Here is a 17,107-nt window from a genome sequence, read left to right on the forward strand (position 1 = left end):
AAAAAAAATAAAAAACAACCAAAAAAACAAGTTTCCTCCTCCACCTGCCCATGCTTTGCCTAATACGGCTACCTTCCAGAGGGGACCCAGTAGGCTCCCAGCAAACAAGGAAATAAATAACCACTAATATGTTTGAATTACTTTTTTTTTTTTTGCTTTGGTGCTAGGTATTTTTTGGAGTTAATGGAGCCAGAAGAAACTCTAGAATCAGAGAGTTCAGAAAAGTCACTATTTTCCTCTCAGCAAGAATATGAAGAATCCCAAGAAGCAGATGAAGCAGGCGCTGAGAATCCCCTTCTGCAGCCTGCTCTCACAGGGGATGTAGAAGGTTTGCAGAAGATTTTTGAGGATCCTGAAAATCCTCACCATGAGCACGCCATGCAGCTGCTTTTGGAAGAAGACACTGTTGGGAGAAATCTGTTGTATGCAGCTTGCATGGCTGGCAAAAGTGACGTAATTAGAGCCTTGGCGAAATATGGGGTGAATCTGAATGAGAAAACTGCCAGAGGTAATTCATCTTCTTCCAGTATTACTTGTGACTACCTAAAGATGCTCCTTGCTGTCTTTATGATTGGATAACTTTGATAGACCTGCTTTATACTTTACACAGCCATTTCAAAAGATTTTAATTTTTAAATTAAAATAGTTAAACTCATTTTCATTAAGGCCAAACTTACCAGTCAGCTGTGCTTATGCCATGACTAACCGGTGGTTATAATACTAGAAAAGACTAGTGTAATTCCCTATACTGAAAGGTCAAGCAAGCCGGGGCTGGGATGTAGCTCAGCTGGTCCAACTTGTGCAAGACCCTGGGTGTGAGCCCCAGAGCTGCATAACGCAGGTGCAGTGCTACATGCCTAGAATTGCAGTACAAAGGAGAAGAAGAATATCAGAAGTTCAAGGGCGTTGGCTAAGCTGCTTAAGGAGTTGGGGTCAGCCTGGACTACATGAGAACTTGTCTCAGAAAAAAAAATTGAAGTAAGCAAAATGTGAGCATGTTAATAAATGTCATTTGAAAGAAATTCATGATGTAAATTTTTCGGGAGACAGTATTATAATAAATCTTTTAAAAGGCTGTCTATCAAAGATTACAGGTTTTAAATTTACCGAGTGGCTTTCAGTCAATGTTTTATTTTTGAAACTATTTTGTTTGTTTGTTTGTTTATTGATTGAAAAGATCTATGGACCTGTGGCTGTCCTGAAACTCATGATATAGACCAGGTCACTTTGGATTCTTTATTAACATTTCATTATCCCTTCTGGTCACAATGGTTTACAAGTTGATCTCAGGTGGGCCCAGGGCTGTGCACTGGGGTGGGTAGGGAGCTATGGGGTTTCCTGGACAATTAGAGATAAATTGTGTCGTCTTTTTTCCTAGTTCAGCCAGAGATTAGCACATAGGTGTTTCTTTTCTTCGTAAACTCTTAATAGAAACATATCCAGGTTTTAATCTTACTTTGGTTGCCTACAGCCAGTGCAACCTTGGGAAAGGTATGGACTCATTGACCTTCACTTTCTGTTATATACTGTAATGAGGCTAATACCTTCCTCCTAGGGCTATTGCAGTAATTAAATGAAGGACACACAAAGTCCTGGTACATAATAGTTTCAACACAGTAATTATTGCTCAGTTCTTTTTGTCTCTTTGGATGTTTAAAGGAGTCATAAGTACCCATAATTCTTAGGAGTACATGTAGTGAATTATTACAATTTATATTGACTCAGCACCTCTTGAAATTTCTCATACCCAAAGCATGTCTCACTCACCTTTGATACCAGGTATACATCACATCCAAATGGCCCAGGCTCTTGGTCAGAGATAAGAACTTAGTAGCATCTCCTCTGCCAGCATGCATGCATGTGCGTGTGTGTGTGTGCATGTGTGTACACTTGTGATCGTGAATGCATGTGTTTTTTTTTTTTTACTATTTTGGGGCCATTTTGGAATTTGCCACAAATTTAAAGTTGCAATCTATTTTCCTGAGTATGCCACTAGTTGCCACACTTCCTTTCTCCTTTGAGTGACCTGGGAACAAAGGACTGACTCACACTTTCCCTCAGCCAGGTTCCAGACATTTAACCATTTCCCCATTAATGTACAGGTGCCAATTTGCAGCTTCTATAGCTGACAAACCAGAGGCTACCTAAAGCCAGGGCTTTCCGGGAAGTGTTGAGAAAGCAAGGTTGGGTTCTTAAGACAAGTATGGGCCAGGTACACACTGGATATGAGTCAGATGAGAGCCCCCAGGTCACCCACCAGTGTGCACGTTTCCTCTGTGAGAGACTTCCTGGTTGTGCATTGGGCAAGGCACGGGACTTGTGAAAGGCACAGGATGAGCCCCACTCCTAAGGTCTTCTGGTAAGGGCTGCTAGAATCTTTGGTGTTGGAACCCCATTTTAGATCATTTTTAATTGCTTTCTTGAACCCAGAATCTTGTACCTGTTAGGCAAAAGCTATGCCCTGCCATGGGGCTGTGCCCTCAGCCCTGGCTCCCAGGTTAACTGAGGCCTCTCCAAACAGTAAAACTATCATCTTTGATTTTTATAAAACTCAGTGTGAAAAACTCTTGACAATGCATCCCATGTTTCTGCCTTGACAGTTACATCTCAGGAAGTCTAAGAAATGACTTTTTAATGTGGTAAGCCATACTTCAGCTTTAATTCAAAGATTAATTTCCAAACCAAAGCATACACAGCTATAGTGATTTTTATGATTGTGTTAACAATAAAGGAAGGGTAATTAGAGTTTGATGAAAATTCCTTAAGACCATAGGCTGATTGTTCCGAAGTGCAGGTTGCCGTCATTCTTAGCAGACGTGGAGGGACTCAGGAGTCAGGCTGCCCGTGTTGGTATCTTGCATCCATCATTACTGGCTGTGTTCCTTGAGGCAAGTTTCTTAACATCTCTGAGTTTTTGTTTCCTTGTCTGTAAGATGAGGATTATAAGAATTCTGATGCTATAGGGTTTGTAAAATTCAATGAGTTTACTATGTAGAACACTGAGTGCCTGGCTCTTAGTAATCGTTCAGTACTGATTGTGTTTATGCTCTGCTACATAAAATAGTCTGGAATAACACACAGATGTACCTTGACTTATGATGAAGTGATGACCCCGTGGACCCATTATAAAGTACTGTAAGTGGAAGCATGCATTTAACGTAGCTAGCCTGTTCATCATAGCGCAGCAGCGCTGTACACCAGAGAGCATGCCTGGGGGCAGTTGATTCCTGTGGTTCCCTGGGTGCCTGGGAGCTTCTGCCCACTGTTGCTGTTCAGCATCGTTACTGAGTATCGGAACACATATTACTAGCCTCGGGAAAGACTGAGCATCAAAGTTTTAAGTGCGTTTTAAAACTCCTGTCAAGCCATCCCAAGTCTGTTTGACCCAGCCAACTTTACTCTCTGTTAGGGTACACCATCTTACACTGCGCTGCAGCCTGGGGCCGTTTGGAAACTTTGAAGGCCCTGGTGGAACTGGATGTTGATATAGAAGCTTTGAACTTCCGAGGAGAGAAAGCTCGAGATGTTGCTGCTCGCTATTCTCAGATTGAATGTGTTCATTTTCTGGACTGGGCGGGTAAGGAGCACATGTGATATGAAGATGATTGAGCCCATGGAATGGTATGAGTGACATCTCCACCTTCCAGCTAGATGATGTATTTTCTATTGTCAATAGTATATAAAGCTTGCTTTCATTTTTTCTTTTCTCTTTTACTTTGCTATTGACCATAATTGTAATATTCTCTCTCTCTCTTTCTCCCCCTCCCCCCCACCGTGTGTGTGTGTGTGTGTGTGTGTGTGTGTGTGTGTGTGTATCTTGTTGATTTACCAATTTCTAACAATTCAAGCAACAAATTTCCATGGGACTCTACATACAATATATGTTCAAGGTTGTTTTCTGAAAGACCCAAGCAAAGTATACTATTCCTTACATGTTTAAATATTAGCATATTTCAGTAATATATTTGATCCCCCCGGAAAGAAAATTTGTTATTGAAAATTAAAAATAAAGTTAAGCTATGGTATTAGTAACCCAAATCATAATTACCCTATAGCATGGCAGGCCTTCTGAGACCTCCTGTCATTTTTCTCTCAATTTGATTGCTGGTCACATGGATATTTTACTTATGAAAGTTCATTGAGATATACACTTAAAAGTTTTCATATCTTTTATGGATATTCTATTTAAAAAAATACATGTACTACCTTGAATTTTGTTAACATTTTTCTCTCATTCCCCAGATCTGTAGACTATAGCTTGAAGAGACTTTAGGAATATGTAACTGTGTACTTTGCTGTGTGCGCGAATAGAATTTAAAATTCAACCATTTCGTATGGCTGTCTGCATCACTGTGCTTAGCAGGCTTGTATGCCATGCCACCACTAAGTACGCTAATATCACTGCAGGCATGGCATACAGCAATGGTGGTTTCTTCCTTCTGGTCATTTTCTTTAGGAGATCAGTTGGTAATTATCTAACAGTATCAGAAAGATGTGAACATTAAGAGAAAGAAAGGGTGAAGTTAGTAATTAGCAGGAAAGGCAGTTCATGCCCTGGGCTAGTCAGAGAACAGGAAGAAAGCTTATTGGGGTTCAACTGGACCTTGTAAAATGAACAGGATTTGAATACACAGTAGCAGAGCAAAGAGCATAAGCAAAACATGAGATCTGAGAGTGAAAGGAACATGTTAGGGGACAGTGACAAGATCCTTTTACTGGGCTCAATAATGCAATAGCTTCCATAAAGAAGAGATAAATACAGGGTCTCTGGAGGATGCCTGGGTTTGAATACTACATAAACTTGAGCAGAGTACTTCAATTGTTCATACCCTGGTTTCCTTTTCTGATAAGAGGGGCTGATAATAGTTCCTTCCTCTTGAGACTTGTGAAAACTAAATGATACAGTGCAAAGCACATAGCAACTACCTGTCATGTGGTCAGGCTGAAAAAAAAATGCTGTTGCTATAGTTACCACCAGATGATACCCTGAAGAGCCAGTTAAGCTGTTCTCAGTTTATTCTGGGAACCACGTTAGTAAGTGTGGATTCTTTTTCAGTTGAACAGAAACCCAGACTCGTCTGAAAATTTTTCAGTAATGATTGTGGCACACACACAAAAAAAGCAAGCCCCCAAAGAAACCTTTGTATCCTCAGATAGTCCTTGCAATACATTTCTTTTGTACTCTCTGCACTTGACCAAGCTACATATGCATGTGCTTAGGGTTAGTAGTGTTCTTTTGCTCCTCTACTCCTTTACTCTTCTTCCTCCTTAATTTACGTTGTTGCTTAACTTTTTTAACAGAAGAATGGTGAGACACCTGCTTCAGGAACTTGGTCATCATTGATGTTGTGGCCAGTAGTCTGCAGAGTATTTGTTCAATGTCATAGATGGATGGGCTCAGGTCACGGTCGTTAGCATGTTTCTCTAAAGAGGCTTGCTTTTTCAGCTGAAAGAGCAGAACAAGTGATTAAACTTACATTCTGGATAAACAAACTCATCCAAATGCCACTAAGATGTATACATCACATATTTATGCCGAACAGGGAGGTTGCTATAGAAGGCCCAAGTGAAGACAGGATGCTCTTCTTCAATGTACAAACACAAGACTAGACTGGATCGTCGTCATCACAGGCAAACATTGGTTAGTCTTGTCTAAGCATTTTGCCAAGAGAAGTTAGGGTGTAAACAAAATGTTTTCCTTCAGGACATGGAGAAATTGAATCGCTATGGACAGATGCTCTCCTCCCTGCTGCTAGCCCTCTCAGTATTAGAGAGAGCTGCTCTGGTCCTACTGAGCTGTGAGCCCAGTGAACTGCAGTAATGACTAACATGGTAAAATGTGTCCGTGGGTACAATCATGGCATGTGTATAACAAGGGTAAACAACTGCCTTCTGATTGGATTTAAGACCTGCTCCACAAGAGGAACACGTGCTTAGTACTATAGATCTGGCCAAGAACTCACGGTTGAGGAGCTCACAGATCTCATTGATAAATCTGCTAATGTTATCTTGCTAAATGGGCATAATACCAAACTGCGCTCTAAATTTGTGTCTCTCTCTATACTTAGTTCAACTCTCTGACCTCATCAGAGAAGTCTCTTTGTGATGGTTCATGCAAAAACTTGCAGCTAGTCAAAGTGCAGAGATTGTGTCATGCCCAGACATAAATGGGACATCTATATCATGCCACCTCCCCTCAGGCATCATGGAAGACAGGGCAGGGAGTCTGAAAGAGCCAGAGGTCAGGGAGGACCAGAGCAAAAAACAGTATCTTCTGACTGTGACAGGAATTCTGCACTGATGAACTTAACAGCACTTGTGATTGCTTGTACACGATCTATACAAGATCAAGCCAGTTTCATGCTAGCATGGAGTGGGAAGGGATTCATAAGTCATTACTCCTAAATGAGTAGTTTTACACAGTTGACAACTTCAAGGGAAGGGGGAGTTAATTTTCTTTAAGTGTGTGGTTCCTGGCAGGTTAATCTGAATGAAAGCACTCAGCAGTATCTGGAGCATAAAATGAGCCCTTAAGACTGTGGTTAGGGGTTGGGGATATAGCTCAGTGTGTTGTAGGGAACTTGCTTAGTATGTAGGAGGGCCTGGGTTTAATTCCAGAAGCAAACAAATAAGTAGAAGAAAAAATTTTCCCTTACTAAGCAACATTACTGTATAATAAGTACACATTTTAAAAACAAGAAAACATATATCTAGGTCACTCTGATGGTCAAGGAGGTGTGTGTGCTCATGTATTTAATGGAGTTCTTAATTCTCTCAAATTATAGCACCATCTATTGGCAAAATTTGGAATTAAGTGCCCTGTTTCCCACTAAGTCCTAACATTTAAAAATCAGTCTACAGCCTGCTTGGGAAGCTCATGCCACCTTTTGTAGTGAGCTCTCTTTGATAGACTCACAGGTTCTCCAAGAGGTCCCTTGTTTCAGATCATTTTATGGGAAGGCTGAGAAAGAGCACATGACTTACCTCACTCCTCTAATCCTACCTACCGCATCTTAATTGTTGCGTTTTGTAACTTGAAGTAGGAGTTTGAGGAGATGGTTTTAAGGACCCTCTGATTAAACATTCATCTATGGAACTCTTAACCGTGTGAATGTCGTGGCTAGATGATGGTGGTGGGGTGGGTGGGGAGCAAGGAAGGCAGGCAGAGGAGATGGATAGCTTCAGAGACCTGGATTGGGCTGTGCACTCTTTGAGATTCTATAAATCGTCCTATTTGCATCACAAATTCACCTTTTTTTGGTGTCTTGTCCATTTCATCCATAGGTAATGCACAGATAAAGCAAACAGGATTAAGAAGAGAGCTTGTACTAAGATATAAGTGAGGTGTAAGGAACTCTGTAATAGGTCCATGTTAGCAAAGTTGCAGCAGAGTTTGTCCAGAGGATAAGGTAGGCAGTGGGATGGGGGAACCTTAACTTTCAGGTAGTGAACTTCTTCTGGGAAAATCTCCCATCCGACCTTTGTCCAGGTGGTTCCGTCACAAATGGAGAAACTCTCTCTGAAGAAGCAGAAGAACAGGAGGGGAGAAAGCACAGATAGTCTTTGGGTAGACATCTTTTTTTGTCTTAGCTGAGAAGAAAATCTTGAGCTAAAAAATTGGTCAGACAGAGCAAAAGATGCCTCAAGCACTAAAGTGGTGCTCCCGTCAAAGCCGTTCAGATAATCCTGCTAGTCAGCCCTCACACCCAGCAAAAGACCCAGTGACAGGCATTGTTACATCGTCAACCATAGTGACTCAGGGTAACTTCAGTGACATCATTAAGAAATGCACTGGGATGAAAAGGTGTACTCAGCTAATCACCCTAGGTTTCTTGAAAATGAACTATTTGCTAGTTGACTAAAGAGTGTTTAACAGTAGGTATGCAATCATAATAATGAAACCCCATGGGGGAAAAACCCAAAATGAACAGACCCTCAAAAGGTAGTGTTGTCTTGCAGTGGGTCAGTGGAAAGATTGGCTGTTTTGGACCCTACCATCCAAAAAGCAGACTCAGGCAGAAAGCTTGGATCCTTAGATGACATTTCCAAGAAAAATGTTGAAAGCATAGCTGGTTCTTTTCTTGCTGTCTATAGTGAAATGGGAAAGGAAAGGGATAAATTGAGGGAAAGTACTTTAACATGTCTAATGTAATTTGGGACCACTCTACAATTTCTAGCATTCAGTTGTTCTAAGAATCCAGTAAGCCCTCCCATTTATTTCAGGTTTTTATTTCTCTCAGCGAAGTGTACTTTTAAGCAGGTCTTCTGGAGTGTGTGTATATGCATGAGTGTTTGAAAGCTCAAGAAAAGCACATTAAATCTGCCTACTGGAAATATTTCTCTGTTGTTGCTCTTTTCTTCAGAGTGAACATTTTGACAGATGTGGTTTATGGGATCCAGTGTTATGTTTTGTATTTCTTTGGTTCTTCAAAAAAACCTATTATAATTCTAGGAACACACTGGGTGTGCTGAAGTGGTGTGTCCCTGGGTGTTGGGAAATCCTGCTATTTAAGATGGCAGTCTACCATGTCCAGATAGCTCCTCTGAGCTCAGCACAAAATGGAGAACTCTCTTTTCCAGCAAGGCTTCACCTTTTCTGCGTGACCTTGTCTGGGAAGTCTGACCCCAGCATCCTCTACCTGAGGAAGGTCATGTAGTCCTTGGCAAACCTACAGGTTTACCCTCATCTTTTCCCATTAAGAATCTGCCCAGCAAGTGCCTGGGACTCTTGGGATGCTCCATGCAAATGAGGCATTCCCAGTACGTCAAGCCCTAGCGAATGGGTTACATTCACCCTGAAATAAAGTGTATGTGCACCAGCTGTTTCACTCCAGATTGTCTAAGAGAGCTGTTTAACTGAGTGCCGTCTAAAAGAGCTGCAACACTACAATCCTTGGAGAAGGCCTTCTCCCCCTGACCCCCCCCACAGTTAGACTGGGATCCTGCCGGACCCACCCATTCTAGGCTGGTGTGGACTGGTGCCTGGATACCCTGAGGGAGGTAGCGGAACTTGGAACCACACCTGAGTGCTGATTTTCTGTGTTCCTCAGACATTGACAGTGAACCTTCTACGCAAACCTCATTGAGTTCTGGCTGTGTGATGAACTCCACAAACAGGTTGGCCTGCTCTTTGTTTTTGTCTTATTATTATTATTTTTTGTCCTGTCCTTTCAGATGCAAGGCTGATTCTGAAAAAAATTATTACAAAGTCCTCTCTCATCATTACTGACCCAGAAAAGGGACCAGGGAAACTCCTCAAGGAAGACAAGGTACTGTGTTGTGATTATTTCCTGTTCTGATGTTCTAGAGGTAGATGGTTCTCCTTTCTCCTTCCTTTCTTTCCCCCTCCCTTCTTTAGTAAGTTTCTGATAAGAGATGAAATGATAAAAAGTAAATGATGTTGATGTTCAGAATATCACACCTGACCACGTAGATGAAAGTCAGAAATGTGTTGAGTGAACATTTGGAAAAACAAACCCAAACCTGCAAAGATTTTTATAAAGCCAACCCTCCCAAAGCATGTCATCAGATACTTGTTTTAACAGTAAAACTGTTACAAAGGGAGAAGCATGGATCATGGATCTGTCCCCGGGGGCAGGTTCTGAGAGGTGAGGAGCTGCTAACTTTCCATTCTTCTGTTGGAGTACTGTGCTCCTCTGATATTCAATTCTAAATTTTGCTTCACACGTTAAAACATACATGATACATTTTAGTATGTTTGCATTTGTGTATACTACATAAATATACACAGAATACTTTAGTATATATGCATATGTATATATTACATGTACAAATTTTCCATAATGAAAAGTAAAAAAAATTGTAAAGTTAAAAATAATGATTAGAGATACATTAAAATTGTGCCCATTAAGCTGGGCATAGTGGCATACGCCTGTGTTGCATCATTTGGGAAGCTGAGTCAGGAGGATTACCTTTAGTTCTAGGCAAGTTTGATTACACCCTGAGAACCAGTCCAGTCAGAGCTACATAACATGACCCTGTGTTTAAAAACTAAATCTGTTCTGGGTATTAGATTAGTGCATTGGCTTTAAATTGTTCTCTGTGTTGCCGTATAGGATCCCTGAGAATTGATTCTGACGTTATTTGATGAAATACAGTTAGCTGCTCCTCAAGGGGCACCAGCAAATCTCACTAAGGCACATGTCAGACTAGTATATTCATAAATGACTTTACAAAATTTCCTGTGCAAGAAAACACAGAAAACATTCAATCATTCAATTAGAGCAGGTGTTAGGGCTGTTGGACCTGGAGTTTACAGGGTTCTCATTATGAAGGGACGGTGCTTTGTCTGTCACCTGATACTAGAAAAGCCTTTTATTATAATACAAAATGTAATAGGCACACACCATTAATTAGAAGAAAATGAAAGCATCTAGAACAAACTTAACGCCCCTTTCACTTTTGGTCTTACTACCTTGGAGTTCTGATAACAGTATTGAGATTTCATCATCTTTCCCCTTTTACTTATGTAAATACAGATACAGGCTTGTCAGGGAGATCTTTTTACTATAAAAGTGGGATCCTACTGTATCGGTTAGTATTATTATTAGCTTGCTTTTTCCCTTCCCTGGTATCTTATGGACATGTCCATGAATCTGATTTTTTTCACATACATCTGTATCTACTAAGGCTTATTATTCAGCACTGCAGAAAGAACACATCAGCAGGTTGTCAATTTGTATTCATTATTATAAACCTTACCAAACACCTTTCTCTTTTCTACTTTAAAAAGTTTTTGGTTGACACATTCTGCCTGTATGTATAAGGCACATGTGAGAACTGTCTTGAAGCAGACATCAGGAATGTGCTGCCACTGTAATTAGATGGGGATTTTTTTTGGGAACGTCCTCCTCCAGACACCATTAAAAGGAAGTAAATACCATTCTTATTGACTCTCCTGTAGCTCATATCATCTGCCGTCTTTCTAAAGCTTTGTTTGTATGTACGTGAGTGTTTGTCAGCATGTGTGTGTACCACGCCTGCGCAGTACCTGTAGAGGCCAGAAGAGGGCATAGGATCTCCTGGAACTGAAGTTAACGGATGGTTGTGAACTGCCGTGTGAGTTCTAGGAACTGAACTCAGGTTCTCTACAAGAACAGAAAGTGCTCTTAACTACTGAGCCATCTCTCCAGACCTGCTCTCCACCTATTCTTTGTCAACTTTTACACTTTTTCATCAAGAGGGCTCAATAAAAACAGAGAATCAGGGAGAAAGAATAGACTGGTTTAAGGCTTCTTGAGTCTGAGTGGTGAGTTTCATGACTTCTCCTTCTACCACTGTGAGATGGTTCAGTAGCCGGAAGCCATAATGCTATCTCAAATTTAGTTATCTAAAATTAAATATAATTTAGAATTTAGTTCTTCAGTCTCATTAGCCAGATTCCAAATACTCAAGAGCTAAATATACCTAAAGGTTACTGCATTGGATGAGTTTCTGTCAGATAGCGAGCATAGCCTTAGAGACACTCCAGTTTGTAAAACCAATGTGACATTTACTTATTTTGTATGAGTGTGTGCTTGTGCGTGTGCGCACACGTTCGTGCATGTGTGTGTGTGTGTGCGCGCGTGTGTGTGTGCACATATGCGCATCTCACATGTATTGCGGTCAGAGGACGGCTTGGGTCAATCTGTTCTCCCTTACACTGTGTGGGCTCCAGGTATCAACCTCAGGCTGCCAGCTTTGATGATAGCACCTTTAACCACTAAGCTTTCCTTCTGATCCTAGAGATACTGCAGTCTCATTTTTCAATCAATAAGTAGAATTCACAATTTCTGTCCCCAGAATGCCATCCTCAATGCATGCCGTCTGAAAAACGAGTGGTTAGAAAGCCATCCAGAAGCTTCCATCAGTGAGCTTTTTGAGCAGAAACAACAATTGGAAGATGTCGTGTCCCCCATCCTAGCAAAAATGTCTACACCACGTAAGTTTTGCACTTGAATGTCAGGAAATATAATGGTTTAGTTCAGTGTTGTTTTTTTTCTGATACACTATGATTTTTTTAAACTATCTATACTTCACTAATAACAAATGCATTCTTTTCATAAGATATGCCTGCTTCTAGTCTTGATATTACATTATTGGTTGTTAAAGTATATGCTTATAATTTCTTTTTTAAAGATTTATTTATTTTATGGTGTTTTTCCTGTATGCACATATGTTCTCCCTCAAGCATGCCTGGCACCCTGGGCAGTCAGAGGGTGTCATATTCCTCAGAACTGGAATTACAGATGGTCATGAGGTATACTATGTGTGCTGGGAACTGATCCCAGGATGTGCAAGAACATCCAGTCCTCTTAGCTGCTGAAGACTCTCCCCATGCCTGCCTTTGAGGTTTTTTGAAATTGCATTTTGCTGCGAGGCTCCGGTTGCCTGTGTCCTCTGAATACTTGGGTTACAGGCACCACCTTGCCTGGCTTTTATGCCATTGATTTTGACCAGAGATTGTCACCCAGGAAAGAATGTACTTCTGGGAGACAGGGTCACAGAGTCTGGAAAAGATTTTCAGTATTATAATTCTGTGTTCGGTTGGGGGAAACTACTGTGGAAATAATATCCTGAGACCAGAAGTGCACACCTCAGCATCTCATGGGCATCTTAGGTATACTCATAGTGTACCTAAGATTTTAAAAATGGCAGCCTTATTTATTGTCATACCATGTTCATGAAATTCATCCCTTAAAGGATCTAATCAGTGTGTTTCAGCATATCCACAAAGTTGTATAATTGTCACCATTTCTAATTTTAGGTCATTTTGCTGCCTTATAAAGAGACCCTACACTTATCAGCAGGCACTTTCTACTCCCCCTCCCCCAAGCTCTGGCAATCATTACTTTACTTTCTTTTCTTTTTTTCTTTTTTTTCTTTTTTTTTGTTTTTTCGAGACAGGGTATCTCTGTGTAGCCCTGGCTGTCCTGGAACTAACTCTGTAGACCAGGCTAGCCTCGAACTCTCAAACTCAGAAATCCGCCTGCCTCTGCCTCCCAAGTGCTGGGATTAAAGGCGTGCGCCACCGCCGCCCAGCTATTACTTTACTTTCTATCCTTGTGAGTTAGTTGGGTTTGTTTGTTTGAGTCAGGGTCTTGCTATGTAGTCCTGCATGCACTGGGGCTTGTTATGTAGGCCAGGCTGGCCTCACATTTGCTGTGATCCTCCTGCCTCAGCCTGTCGAGCACCAGGATTACAGGTGTGAGATATCATGCCTCTTTACAAATAGAATCATAACATACACATTGCCTGCCCTTTGTGATCGGGTTCTATCCCTCGGCACAGTGCTTATCTTATTCTTTTATTCTGGAACATGTATTGCCACTTATTATGGATGAATAACATTCCATTGTATGGATGTAAATTTAATCCATTCATCTGCCAGAGTACATTTTTGTTTTCATTTTTGTGCTAGCATACACAGTGCAGATATGAGCTGTTATGTATGTTGCCATATGCTTTCATTTTTCTTTGGTATGCAAATAGGAATTGCTGTGCAGTAGGTAACTCTGTGTCTAGCCTTCTGCTAAAGCTGTTTTCCATTTTCCATTTTCATCAATGGGATCTGAAGATCCCAATTTCTCCATGTTTTAATTGATGTTTATTATTGCCTTTTTAAGTATCTTAGACACACTCAGTGAATGTGAAGTGACATTGTGCTCTGATTTGAATTTCCCTGATCACTAATAATTATAAGCATCTTTTCATGTATTCATGGGTCATTTGTATAATTACCCTGGAGAGCTACTCATTTTGATTATTTAATTTTTTTGTTGAGACAGGGTTTCTCCGTGTAGCCCTGGTTGTCCTGGAACTCACTCTGTAGACCAGGCTGGCCTCGAACTCAGAAATCCACCTGCCTCTGCCTCCCTAGTGCTGGGATTAAAGGCGTGCACCACTACTGCCCGGCTGATTATTTAAAATTTTAAATTTGAAGTGTCTTCTACATATCTCCTTGCAAAATTCTTTATATACTCTGGATATAAGTCTGTTATCAGAAATATGACTCTAAGCTGGACATGGTGTGAAGTGCCTGCAGTCTTAGCACTGGGAAGGCTGAGCCAGGAGGATCACAAATTTGAGGTTGCCTTAGGCTATTTGGGATCTGTTGCTGACAGACCTGTTCATGTCTATGTTCCCTGAGAACTGAAGGAAGGATGAGTTTGAAAGATGAGCTGGGACTGGGAGTACAAAGAAGGGATTCATAGTGTTAGGCTCTCACTTAAACCAGTCATCAGAGAGATAAGTTTTAAATGCCCAAAGAGACTTCGTGGAAGTTTCCAGACTTCTCAAGAGGCCTACTTCAATAGGCTAGAATAATGAAGATAAAGGGACAAGTTAGCTAACTGCCTCATCTGCTAGGGTGTTCCTTGGGCAAGCAAGTGGCTCTAACTGGAATTATTCCCACCATATGAAAGAAGGAAGAAAATAGCCTTTCGTGGGAAGCACATCCATATTGCTGCTAACGATGCGAGTGGCATTATAATTCTAACCTCCAGCCCACACACAGGAATGCGGGTGACACTTGTCTGTGTTATGGCTCAGTAGACGAGCAGCTTTGTCACAGCGCTGAGCCCACGATACTCTGTTCACTTAGAATAGTGTGTGTGGTGGTGTGAGGTAGCAGAGCCCAAGATTTTGAAGACAGCTTTCTAGTGCTTTTTTGGCTATTAATTGATATGTCTGAGATGGCACTGTCTGGTTACATGAGTCTGCCTTCATTTTCTTGGGTATATCTTTGGTTAGCTGTCAGTGTCATTGCTGAGATGGAGATACACTGGCAGTGGAGCTACATTGCCTAACTGAAGGTTACCAAGATGTAGCCTATGTTTTTGCTTAGTTTTATAGCTTTTGCTCTTGCATTTTTGTCCTGTGATATAGTTTGAGTTACTTTTTTCATATATGGTATGGCATGGGGTTCAACTTTTCTCTCCCTCTCCCTCTCCCTCTCCCTCTCCCTCTCCCTTTCCCTCTCCCTTTACCCCCCCACCCCTGTGTGTGTGTGTGTGTGTGTGTGTGTGTGTGTAGTATTTATTACCTACACTTTTCATGTTTGTCAAGAGGGGTTGTGTGTTTTAAGAGGTTAAGACAATTAGGTAGTATGACAGGCCAGCCCTTGTCATCTATGTAACTAACGTTTACTGATCAGATGGGTGGCACCCTCCTGGGTACCTTGAGGTGCCACAGTCTTTAGAGTGCCCCACCTTAAGCAGTTCCTCATATAGATTGTGAGTAAAGCACATACACCTGGAAAAGATAAACTAAGTTTAGAGAGGCTCAAAGGAAAAAAGAAAGAGCATGAAGCAGGGGGAATTGTCACTATGAAGCCAGGGTAGAGCTTGATAGTTTCAGAGTGAAAGCACAGGCTACTGGTGAGAGGTCCAGATGAGGAGGGAGGAAGTGGAGGGGTCCCGTTTTGCTGACTGTAGTTGTCCTGGCAAGGCAGGGTAGGAAACAAGCCCGCAAAGTTAGCTTGTGATCATTTTATTAAAACTATTGAAAAATAGTCTTGACAGCTTTAGGCTTTACTTTATGGGTAGCGGGGTACCATTACAGAGCTTTTAGGTCTGGAGAGAGCTCAGTCAGTAGAATGCTTGCCTCACAAACATGAGGACCTGAGTTTGATCCCTAGAAACCACTAATGTAGATGAGTGAGATGCTATATGCTTTGTAATTCCAGTGCTGGGGTGGTGGAGGCAGGCAGATCCCTGGGGCTAACTGGCAGGCCAGCCTTGCTACATCAGAAGGCCCCAGGCCAATGAGAGACTGTCTCAGAAAACACTGTGGGCATGTCCTGAAGCAGGACACTTGAGGTTGTCCTCTAACTTCCAAAGGTGTGTGGATTCACAGGCTCAACACTCAGGTTCACCTGTACACAACCCCCACCCACATACACACAAGGTGTTTGGTGTTGTGTGCTATAATCCAAGAACTTGGAAGGCTGGAGCAAGAGGATCATGAGTTTGAGGGTAGCCTGGGCTGCATAGCAAGACCCCATCTCAAACACACAAAGAAACAAACCTTTAAGGCAGTAGAGAAGTGAACTTAAGCAGGGGAGAATAATCTGGCTTTCTTTATGAAGTGGTTTGGAGGGAGAGGAAAGTAGTCAAAGTCAAGCCCTGCAGTCCAGAAGCGGGGCGATTAGACTTTAATTACTGATTAGGCTGTCCATTTCCCACCCATTCCGTCACCACCACTGAGCTGACCCCACAGCCCTCACTTCCTCCACCTCACCTCTGCCAAGGAGTTGCCTCTCTCCTCAGGTCCCTTACATTCCAGCCTTCTAGGATTCTTCATATCATAAAATGCTATGCTGGCTCTTGATGAAACCTCTGAAATGATCTGTAATTTCATATCAAAGAAACGAAGGCAGGAGAGGTTCAGCATCTTAATGAGAGTTCCTCTCGGCCATGGTCCAACAAGTACCAGGAGTATCGAGCATGTGGGAAGTGTGTCCTCTTGCCTTTGCATACCATAGGAAAGGCAGAGACTATTGGAACCTACGTACCCAAGTGTCAGGGTTTAATTAATGGCTGACTCGAGCTAGCATTGTGATGTATTCTATGCCTGTTGTTTGAAAAACTGGCTATATTGTGTTTCATATCTCAAGCTAATTAAATGTCATTTAAAAATCTGCTTCTTTCAGGTCAAGTGAAAAGTGCCAAATCGATAACCTAAGCCATGGTCAGCAGAGAAGTCAAGGATGTACCTTCTACAGATGCCCAATGGTGTAGAAAGCTACATTAAGTTTCAGTATTAAATAAGACAAACCCGTTCCTGCCAAATTCAAGAACTAGATCCAGGGTTTTGCAGAAATGTCTGGGTACAAATTCAGTCACTTGGCTTTGTGTTAGACTGTTCAGAATACTCACACCTGGCTCAGGGGCTGTGCCTCTGCTCCTCCAAGCACAGAAGCGCTGAGCGAGGCTTTAAAGACCACACAGAGAAGCTAATAGTTTTCTGTGTAACTGAGGCAAGAAATTTCCACTTGACTAGGGAATTCCATTTTTAAAAGATGCATTAAGGAATTTGTAAAAGAAAAGCATTTGTTCCCTCTTTCAAAAGACAGATACTAAGAATTGTTTGGGGGTGGGGTCTCCTG

General features: G+C 41.7%; 2 protein-coding genes across 2 annotated transcripts; one reads left to right on the top strand and one right to left on the bottom strand.

The window, feature by feature from the left end:
• The first annotated feature begins 168 nt into the window (after positions 1-168).
• Positions 169-16,740, top strand: Ankrd45 (ankyrin repeat domain 45). The gene is made up of 5 exons (XM_028757461.1): positions 169-508; positions 3,410-3,577; positions 9,175-9,269; positions 11,803-11,941; positions 16,652-16,740. The coding sequence occupies exons 1-5, from the start codon at positions 184-186 to the stop codon at positions 16,681-16,683; spliced, it is 759 nt and encodes a 252-aa protein (XP_028613294.1). The 5' UTR covers positions 169-183; the 3' UTR covers positions 16,684-16,740.
• On the bottom strand, positions 5,201-7,575 carry Tex50 (testis expressed 50). The gene is made up of 2 exons (XM_028757445.1): positions 7,252-7,575; positions 5,201-5,446 (listed from the first exon to the last, which is right to left on the bottom strand). Exons 1-2 carry the CDS (start codon positions 7,573-7,575, stop codon positions 5,201-5,203), a joined length of 570 nt encoding a protein of 189 aa, XP_028613278.1.
• Positions 16,741-17,107: the final 367 nt, after the last annotated feature.

Source organism: Grammomys surdaster, unplaced genomic scaffold, assembly GCF_004785775.1.
Source record: "Grammomys surdaster isolate TR1022 unplaced genomic scaffold, NIH_TR_1.0 130, whole genome shotgun sequence".
In the NCBI taxonomy this organism is placed as follows: Eukaryota; Metazoa; Chordata; class Mammalia; order Rodentia; family Muridae; genus Grammomys; species Grammomys surdaster.

Coding starts and splice junctions, on each gene's coding strand:
- Tex50 (XM_028757445.1), bottom strand. CDS start 7,575: ATGTCTACCCAAAGACTATCTGTGCTTTCTCCCCTCCTGTTCTTCTGC. Junction 5,447..7,251: donor GGACAAGACACCAAAAAAAG/GTGAATTTGTGA, acceptor CTGCTCTTTCAG/CTGAAAAAGCAAGCCTCTTT.
- Ankrd45 (XM_028757461.1), top strand. CDS start 184: ATGGAGCCAGAAGAAACTCTAGAATCAGAGAGTTCAGAAAAGTCACTA. Junction 509..3,409: donor GAATGAGAAAACTGCCAGAG/GTAATTCATCTT, acceptor ACTCTCTGTTAG/GGTACACCATCTTACACTGC. Junction 9,270..11,802: donor AACTCCTCAAGGAAGACAAG/GTACTGTGTTGT, acceptor TTCTGTCCCCAG/AATGCCATCCTCAATGCATG.